Source organism: Drosophila biarmipes, chromosome 2L, assembly GCF_025231255.1.
Source record: "Drosophila biarmipes strain raj3 chromosome 2L, RU_DBia_V1.1, whole genome shotgun sequence".
Classification (NCBI taxonomy): Eukaryota; Metazoa; Arthropoda; class Insecta; order Diptera; family Drosophilidae; genus Drosophila; species Drosophila biarmipes.
Genome location: NC_066612.1, coordinates 2,358,995 through 2,367,909, shown reverse-complemented (window position 1 = coordinate 2,367,909; position 8,915 = coordinate 2,358,995). Strand labels below are relative to the sequence as shown.

General features: G+C 47.1%; 3 protein-coding genes across 3 annotated transcripts; 1 reads left to right on the top strand and 2 right to left on the bottom strand.

Moving 5' to 3' along the window:
* Positions 1–731: 731 nt before the first annotated feature.
* LOC108029259 (suppressor of hairless protein) lies at positions 732–4,318 on the bottom strand. Its single transcript, XM_017101454.3, has 4 exons — positions 3,510–4,318; positions 1,720–2,600; positions 1,453–1,660; positions 732–1,389 (listed from the first exon to the last, which is right to left on the bottom strand). Exons 1-4 carry the CDS (start codon positions 3,891–3,893, stop codon positions 1,075–1,077), a joined length of 1,788 nt encoding a protein of 595 aa, XP_016956943.1. The 5' UTR covers positions 3,894–4,318; the 3' UTR covers positions 732–1,074.
* Positions 4,319–4,925: 607 nt separating this feature from the next.
* Positions 4,926–6,015, top strand: LOC108029213 (anamorsin homolog). The gene is made up of 3 exons (XM_017101404.3): positions 4,926–5,149; positions 5,230–5,726; positions 5,785–6,015. Exons 1-3 carry the CDS (start codon positions 5,014–5,016, stop codon positions 5,896–5,898), a joined length of 747 nt encoding a protein of 248 aa, XP_016956893.1. The 5' UTR covers positions 4,926–5,013; the 3' UTR covers positions 5,899–6,015.
* Positions 5,932–8,452, bottom strand: LOC108029212 (protein yellow). The gene is made up of 3 exons (XM_017101403.3): positions 8,135–8,452; positions 6,781–7,186; positions 5,932–6,721 (listed from the first exon to the last, which is right to left on the bottom strand). Exons 1-3 carry the CDS (start codon positions 8,350–8,352, stop codon positions 6,044–6,046), a joined length of 1,302 nt encoding a protein of 433 aa, XP_016956892.1. The 5' UTR covers positions 8,353–8,452; the 3' UTR covers positions 5,932–6,043.
* Positions 8,453–8,915: the final 463 nt, after the last annotated feature.

Sequence of the window (8,915 nt, the reverse complement as noted above, 5' to 3'; positions counted from 1 at the left end):
AAAATTTCTCACAGCCGCCCAGCGCCGTCTTTTTGGGCTGTGAGAAAATTCTGCTCCTTAACCTGGCCAAAGCGGAAACAATAGTAGTGTTATATATCTATGTATTTGCTTCTTAACGTGGCGTTCAGCAATTCCAGACCAAACTATAATTAAAGTCGGCCCAGCACCGCCAAGGGGGTTGCGGCAGGGCATCGTGGGAAGAGCTGCACTTGTTTTGTTTAAAAATATTCACACGATACTGGGCCGGATTCCCACAGCAATTTAAGGCCACCAATCCTCCCCCTCAGTCCAACCGAAATTGGTGGACAGGAATAACCACGCTAAATCAAAAACATAAGCTGACATGATTTGGTTTTCTTTTTCTTTGTCATAATTTCGGATTTCCTTCTTTTTTTATTCATGTCGGGCCTTTCGCTTACACTTAAATAAACCGCAGTTTTGTCTTGTGGCGATTTTTACAAAATATTATTTCTGGCTTTTCGTGCTACGAATTTCCAAAGATTTGGCTAACTAAAAAAATCCAACAAAACCTTATTTACAGAAAAAGTTTCCCTTTGACTTTGTCTTGGACTTTGTAAGAAGTTTAAGGGCGAAGTGGAATGTTTTTGTGTAGCATGGCTACTTGCTAGGCTCGCGTTTTCTGGTGTATTTCGAAGTACTTTTTCCCTTTGGCAGGCTTTGGAAATTCGTGGCAAAGAAAATCATGAATATTTCAACCGCAGCTAAAAATCTTCTATAAACTTACATCAATTGTATATTTAACTAGCATTACATGTTCTGTGTAGATGTATATATTCATGCACATACAAATATATAATATATATGTCAGTGAGCTTTTGTTTCGAGTTATGTACAGAGTTATATGTTGCATTTACAAATCTATTGGTTCCAAACTAGCACTAGATACATATGCAAAGGATGATTCACTTTAGAGAGGAGGGGCACACATTTTGGTTCGCGTCATGAGAGGTGGAAAATCAGTATGAGAAAAATTGTCAATCTACAAACTAAGGTCTCCAGTAAAAACTATAAATAACTTAGGATACATATGTGTGCGATGCAATAGTCCTGCACTCAGGACAAGCCGCTACCATGACTATTCCATTGCACTTCTGAGATGGAGGGCAGCGCCTGATGCTGCTGCTGCGGCTGCTGTTGTTGCATACTGCCGTCGGCCGGGGATCCCGCATTGTTGCTGTTGTTATTGTTGCTAATGCTAGTGATGTTGTTATTGTTGTTGTTCTGTCGCGTCCGCATCACATCCTCGGCCTGGGTGTTGCAATGGGGCCGCGGACCCGGCTCAGGTGTATATGTGAAGGTCAGACCGGTGGCATAAATAATGCCGTCATTGCGCACCAGCGAAATGGGCACCTGTGTGGGTTGTCGGACCTGCGAAGGATATAAAAATCCAATTTATAGTGGGTACTAAGTGAATTTCCATTTGAAACGCACCCAAAGCCATTCGCCGCGGAACTGGGAAATCTCGGGCACCACGCAAAGCAGCGTCTCCGTGCAGCGGTACATGGTCTCCGCCTCCACGTCGCCGAACCACACCTGCAGATGCGGCGTAAAGTTGTCGCCACTGAGCTCTAGCATGGCCACATCGCCGCCGCCATTGAGATTCAGGGAATTTACAATTGGCACTGGAGTGACTGGCGAACTAAAATGGAAAGCTTCCATGAAAACCTATAGTTTGACGGGTAGATGAGCTCAACTTACGCCACAGGACCCATGCCCTCGTAGAACTGGTACTCGGCCTTGTCCGTGGAGATGATGGTCCAGCAGGCGCCGTCATTGATCATCTCCTTGTTGGGCTCCTTGGGGCAGGGCGTCGCCTGGAACTGGATTATCTTCTCCTGCGAGAGGCAGAGATACATGCGGTCCGTGTCCTTCATGTAGAAGGCACACTTGTGCAGCTGGGAGACAGGATCGTCGGCCTCTAGCAAGGCCATCTGCTTGTCCACCTTCCGGATGATCAGACGAGGCAGCGCCATGCCCGTCACGGAGCACACCAGCTTGACCGTGGCTCCGTAATGAATGTAGCCGTCGCGCACCTGAAACTCCTCCGACTCGGACTCGTTGTCATCCAACAGGTGTATCGTGAAGGCACCCCATTGCGTCGACGAGGCATGGAAGTGTCCGTTCTCCACGTGCAGATAGCGGGTGGAGACGGTCTGGGAACGCAGGCGATTGAAGAGGGCAACATTGGTGCCGCTGGCTATGCACAGGTCGGCATTCTTCAGCGACTGTTTTTTCTTGGACGGCTTCGATATCACCTTGATGCGCTTCGAGTTGAAGACCCCGATGTCGTGGCCATTGCCGTAGAACATCTTCACCGACAGCATGAAGTGCTTTCGCTTGTCCGAGTCGGAGATGAAGAGCGTCTTGGCCGCACAGTACTGCTTGCCATTGAGATCCAACTGCTGCATGTCCTGGTCGCTGCTCCCGATTCCGATGAAGGCGCACAGCTGCGCCCCCTGCTCGCCCTCGCCCTGCTGCAACATCTCCTCGTACCGCCGACGCCAGCCGCTCCCGAAGAGGTAAATGCACGGCGGCGGGCAGAAGAAGCGCTTCTCGTTGCCGTAGGACTTCTGGGCCACCTGGAATACACACACAGACAATGCAGGGAAATTCAATTAGCACAAATTGGCGTCCAGATTATCGGCAAATCATATCAAAACCGCAAGCAATGCAGCTTTGTTAATTTTCTGTAATTAATTTCAATTATTTTCATCGCGGACTGGACCGGGCTCGCGTTGCTCAATTTGCGGGCAGTCGAGTGTGAAGGATTCGCATTTGGCGGCAGTCGCCGCTTGAAGATCGCCACCGCCAAAAGCAACCGCGACAATTTTATTCCATTTTTTCCGTCCGCCTTGGTCAGAAACCGCAAAAATGTAACACTTTAAAGTGGACAATAGAAACACTAGCACCTCTGAAGGGGAGTGCGGTTTGTGGGGTCGGATAGACCGATTAGTTAGTTTAATTTTGAAAAATAAAATTGGCCTGGAAGGATTATAGAAATTGAACTAGCACTATAAGGAAGAAGGGTTTATAATGATGGGGTTTTATGTCCTGTTAAGATAGTTGAGTTCATGATTCCATTCGCAATTTTACTGTCTGATCTGGTGTCCTTAAATTGTACGTTTTTTCATTTTATGTCCTGATAAGAAATTAAAAAATAATACTTTAGTCTATCTAGGCTTCCAACTTTACATGAAGGCACTACTATACATTTATTATGATTTATGTTTAAAAAAGACAAAATAGTTCTGAATTAATTATAATTTTTCCCTGAAGAAAGACTAAAACAAAGGACCTCTCTATGTAAAACTCCTAAGTGGTTTTCAAAGGATTAAATGGCCTGAGGATTACCTATTTACCTGTTCACAACTTATTGTAGTTTAATATAGCAGCTGTCTTTGCAATAAAAACAATCCCCACACAATCCACCTCTCGAGATCCAAGGCTCACTTAGTTTGGAAGTGCTCTGCCCCGTGGGTTACCCGTACCTTGGCATGCAGGATCACTATGACCATGTCGTTGCGCTCGCGCATGTACTTCTCCATGGCGTCGCGCGTCAGCTTCTTCTCCTCGATGTGCGGCCGGTAGGGGCCGGGTAGCAAGGACATCTGCATTTGTTGCTGCTGCTGGTGCTGCTGTTGCTGCTGGTGGTGCACTTGCAGCTGCTGCTGCTGCGACGTCGGCGGCGGCGGCTGAGGACCCGGAAGCCCGAAGTGCGGCATGTCCTGGCGCTGCTGTTGCTGCTGCTGCGGCTGGTGCTGCTGTTGCTGGAGGGGATCGAGCGGCGAGCCGTTGGGATTCACAACTGCACTGTCGTAGGCAATGGCGGGCGGGGCGGCGGCGTTTAAATTAAATTGGCTGTAGCTCTTCATTTATGCACATGTCTCTTGCATTCGGCTTATTTGCTTAGGCGACTCTGGTTTTCCGTTTTCGGTTTCTCGGTTATTTGGCAAATTCGTTTGGCACTTTGGACACTGCTCGTTGTTGTTGCTGTTTTGTATTTTGTTATCCTGCTGCGAGCACCCACACACACGCAGAGCAGCTGTCGTTTCTCTCACGCACTCTCTTCCTCTTAGTCGCGGATTGGCTTTGTTGTTGTTGCTGCCGCTGCTCCGGGCTCTGGACTTGGCTACTGCGGTGCCCACTAATCGCACATACTCCCTAATCGGCTGATCTTGACTAGCGACTAGCGGTCTTAGCGGCTGGCTTCTGTTTAACGCCGCAAATAGAGCTCGGGTTATATTTATAATATGCTACAACTAAAAAAGCGACTGAGGATGTTGATGTTGTATCGATAGTCCGATAGGCGCTTATTTACGATAGTCGCTGGCTACCGGCGATACGGTGGGGGTTGCTCAACACTGCCGGTGGGCTTGGCTAGCAGTGGCCATCTGACTTTTTTGTAGCCAGGCTGGCTAGGAATTTGAATTTTTTGTGAGCAAAGTAGTTTTTGGTACACAGTTTTGTACATGTGAAGTAACTCACTAAAAATGACATCTTTTTATCTCTTCATCACTATATCAAGTCAGGACAAACGTCTGTCATCGATTTTTCTATTAGCCCTGCAAGATATCGATTCCATTTAAAATTCCAGACCAGAGCTACTGACCTCGTATCGACTGACCCGTGCATTTTTAAAACAGGACGTGGGAATACGCACATGCCTGAATATTAAGGGCCTTGGAACTTAAAGGCAAATGCTAGTAAACGTGGCCTAATAGTTAAGTGGTAGGTGCAAGCACTTACACAATACCATAAATTAAATAGAACTTGGCACACATTGGAGGAACCGCCATGCGCAATATTGATATTCAATTAGTAGCAGTTTAGAGGAACAGAGCAGTGAAAAGTCACTGATCACTGAATATCACCTATTCGATTGACTGGCTAATCGATACCGCCGATAACCACCTTGCCATATCTAAATTGTGAAATCAAAAATCGGTCGGTGCGGTGCTTGAACTTTAAAAATATTCTAGAAACCCAGAGAAAATGGAGCAATTCAAGGGCCTGCAGAAATCCCTGTACATATGGACGGATAGCGCCGACCTGGACAAGCGCTTGGAGGCCCTGAAAGCAGCTACCGGCGGCGAGGTGGCCCTGGAAAATGTGCACCGCCTGTCGTTTTGTAAGTTGTCTGTTTTTCTTTTTGTCTAGCCGGTGAGTCAGCAGAATTGGGTCAATTTAATGGATTGTTTGCTTTTCCAGCCTCCTATGCCAACTCCAGTTTCGACCTGATTGTGATCGAATGCGCCCAGCTGACGGACAATTACGTAAAGCTGCTGCACATGCTCAAACCCAGTGGCAAACTCCACTTGGTGTCCTACATCGGGCCGGCGAGCAGTCTGCTGCAGGAGGTGAAGCTATCCGGGTTCATCAACTGCCGCGAGGACTCACAGGATGCCCTGACCGCCGAGAAGCCCGGCTACGAGACGGGATCCTCGGCCAGGCTGTCCTTTGCCAAGAAGAACGCCAGTGCCGTGAATGTGTGGAAGATCAGCGGCGATGACGAGGAGCTGATCGACGAGGAGGAGCTGCTGGACGAGGAGGACAAACAGAAGCCGGATCCGGCTGGCCTGCGTGTCTGCAGCACCACCGGAAAGCGCAAGGCCTGCAAGAACTGCTCCTGCGGCTTGGCCGAGGAGTTGGAGACTGAAAAGCAGAGCCAGAAGGCCACCGAGAACGCCAAGTCGAGCTGCGGCAATGTAAGATTATATAACATACCTAGCCTTTCCCTTTATATTGGATTTCTCGTTCAAACAGTGCTATCTGGGCGACGCCTTCCGCTGCTCCACTTGCCCCTACCTCGGCATGCCCGCCTTCAAGCCCGGCGAGAAGGTGCAACTGGGAGGCAACCTCCTGAAATCCGACCTCTAGCTTAAGCCCACCATGAAACACCCAATCAAGCAATCACATTTCAAATAGTTTATTAAGCCGACTTACTAACAAACAATAATTTCATATTGTAAATACAAAAATGCACCGCTTCACGAACAGCATGTCGATTCGAATGTCCAACTGCTCACATTTCGCATGGTGTACCCTTGATGAGATCGCGGTTCTGGCCCGTCAAAATGCGATAGTTGACGGCCGAGGGATCGAGTTCCTTGTACAAATACGTGGGCATCTTGTCGGACAGCACCCAGACAGTGCCCTCGTTGTCGATCTTCAAGTCGTTCGGGAAGACCAGAGTGTGCGAATCGGAGTCGATCAGTCCCTGGGTGTCCGGAGTGTAGGGACGCTTGATGTTCCAGCAGGCGATGGCGTCTTTGTTCACCTGCGTGTAGAAGATGACGCCGGTCTCGGGGTCAAAGACCTCGGCGGTGGACTGACCATTCATGCCACGGTCACCCACGTACTTAAAGTCGTAGTACGAATCGCCGCCGGTCACGTGCGATTCGTTCTGCAGCACTCGGTTGGAGACCTTGAACTCCTTGGTGCTGGCCAGGGCATGGAAGTAGATGTCCTTGGAGTGATCCGGGTTCATGGGACCCACTGCGAGGCCAAAGACGCCGTCCGTCCACTGGAAGTTCACGCCGCCCACATTGAAATCGCCCTGAAGAGGGTCAAAGTGGAAAAAGTTGTGCTTGACGCGGTAGGACTTGTCGTTCCTCAAGGAGTAGACAATCACACCGTAGGCACCCAGGTCGGGGACATAGGCGAAGGCATCCTGGCACTCCGAGCGGTCGGCATCCACAACCTAGGAAGGAAATAAGTTTCTTAGTTTGGAATTCAAAGCCTCAGCTTTTGTTCACTTACAATATTGGCAAAGAACGAGTCCTCCTTCTTCTGGTCATCAGGAATGGTGAAGCGACGCACCAAGGTGTCGGTTTTCAGGTCGAAGACCAGGATAGAGTTCGGTGTGATCTGCTGGGGACTGCCCAGGATGTCGGCCAAACCGGTATCGAGGACCCACAGGCGATCGCAAACGTCCACTTGGATGCGGAAGGTGGAAATGATGGTGGAGTTGTCCTTCAGCTGAATGCCGGCATCCTGAGCCTTGTCAGCATCCAGACGTCCGCCCGATGGAGTCTTCTGTTCCTGGGGCTTCACATCGATGGGCAGCTTGTTGGCCTCCCAGCTGGGATACGGGTGCAGTTTTGGCGACTTCTCCGTCGAGTTGAGATCGATGTAGTTGAGGGTGGCGGCAACACCAGCCTTCCATCTAAAATTTATAAGGATAACTAAATTAGGAAAGGAAATAACTAAATTTTTTAAGTTATAAGTTCTATTAAAGAACTCTATTTCAATTTCATTACCTACAGAGACTTATCTTAACTAATTCAAAAGGAATTGGCAATCATTCCTAACTCAACTAGTTTAAATTAAACTTTTATAAACTAGATTTTTAATACCTCTGCTATAATAAAAACTGATCGGACATTGTATAAAAGTTAACCATTGAGTTACAATTAGGGCCTATCTCTATAGAACATTTCTCGTTAATCAATTGCTGTGCTTAGTTAATTACTGGCCATTTCCTCAGAAACTTCCCGGGGTATTAGTACCTTACTATTCCTGAAATAATTTATTCAAATAATTATTTATAGAAGGTAGTATTATACAAACATTGTATTAAAAAGAAATCTATAATTGAAAAGTTTTTAAAACCTTTGGCATGTGCGTAAGCGATAAGAGTTGTTTGTTATTTTTATTATTTGATTACTCATCTGTATCTCCCGAAATTGTAAATTTGGTTCGGGTCTTTTTCGTTATGAAGCGCATCGTACGTAAATCCCCAGAAGAGATGACGTCACACAGAGATTTTGTTTACTAGTTTTCAAAAAGTTCTGCCTCAATGGATCAGTTATTTTCCATAGAATTTTCCGGTCGTGTGTGTTTTCTCTTATTAAATTTTAATTAACCTAATGCTCGGATTTGCATTTAGAAACCACTATTTGAAATGCAAAATAGACAGACACAAGGGAAAAAAATGCTAGAGTTAACTAGCCAGCGGGGAAACCGGTTTCCCCTCTTGACGCTCGATGATTTTGCAAGTCTAGCCTGACATTTAATTACTATCGAAGCCAACAAAAAAGGTAAATATTTAATGAAAATAAGAAAAGCTAACAAGAGGCAATCGTTTTTCGGCTGTGAATATGGGGTAACTCACCTTGGCACAGTGACAAAGATTCTGTTTTGCCAGCGCTCCACGCCCAGTGGCAGGTTGTTCTCCTCGATGTAGTGGCCATTCGTCTTGGCCTCCGCCTCGGCCTCCGGGGTGGGCCAATCGAAGGCCAGCTGCTTCCACGAGAACTTCTCCTCCAGCTTGGCTTGGGCCCCGGCCAGGCACAAGATCAGGCCCAGACTCACTACTCCCAGGGGGTTCATTGTGGAATTTCGGTTTGCAGCCTGGTTTTCTGGGATCTCAACTGTTTCCTTGGGACCTCCGTTCGAGTCGAGTTGAGTGCGCTAACTGCAAGAGCTTGGCTCGACGTCGGGCTTAATATGTTGGCTTGGATGCCAGAAGAGCGAGCTTAAAGCTTAGCACTCAGAGATCAAGATCGGAGATCCCTAGTGTTATAATCTGTTATACCGAGTCCCAGCTGTGGTGTTAATGGATACGGGGCCGGGGCTTAAAATTAGCAACATAAGCGGAAGGAAGATGCTGTGGAATGTACTTGGTAATACCTTAAAAATACCCTGATCCCCGCCTATAAGGCTGGAATAAATTAACCGAGCGGTGAACTCGACCACTAATGGGTCAATAAGTGCTTTGAAGTGGGTAAACCAACACGAATGGATCCGAAATATAATACTTTCTGTAATTATGCATCCTTATTTCTTATCATCAAACTTTTAAATAATCCAAAAGTAATGCTTATTGAAATTGCATAAAGAATTCAAACGCTGATTTAATGAATAAAGGTTATTGATTCCCTCATTTAATATGC

Bases quoted from the DNA above. Each gene is read 5' to 3' on its own strand.
- LOC108029259 (XM_017101454.3), bottom strand. From the start codon at position 3,893: ATGAAGAGCTACAGCCAATTTAATTTAAACGCCGCCGCCCCGCCCGCC. The intron at 2,601-3,509 runs GTACGGGTAACC...TGTGTATTCCAG, and splicing joins TAGTGATCCTGCATGCCAAG to GTGGCCCAGAAGTCCTACGG. The intron at 1,661-1,719 runs GTAAGTTGAGCT...TTTCCATTTTAG, and splicing joins GAGGGCATGGGTCCTGTGGC to TTCGCCAGTCACTCCAGTGC.
- LOC108029213 (XM_017101404.3), top strand. From the start codon at position 5,014: ATGGAGCAATTCAAGGGCCTGCAGAAATCCCTGTACATATGGACGGAT. The intron at 5,150-5,229 runs GTAAGTTGTCTG...TTGCTTTTCCAG, and splicing joins TGTGCACCGCCTGTCGTTTT to CCTCCTATGCCAACTCCAGT. The intron at 5,727-5,784 runs GTAAGATTATAT...TCGTTCAAACAG, and splicing joins CCAAGTCGAGCTGCGGCAAT to TGCTATCTGGGCGACGCCTT.
- LOC108029212 (XM_017101403.3), bottom strand. From the start codon at position 8,352: ATGAACCCCCTGGGAGTAGTGAGTCTGGGCCTGATCTTGTGCCTGGCC. The intron at 7,187-8,134 runs GTGAGTTACCCC...TATAAATTTTAG, and splicing joins ATCTTTGTCACTGTGCCAAG to ATGGAAGGCTGGTGTTGCCG. The intron at 6,722-6,780 runs GTAAGTGAACAA...TTTCCTTCCTAG, and splicing joins ACTCGTTCTTTGCCAATATT to GTTGTGGATGCCGACCGCTC.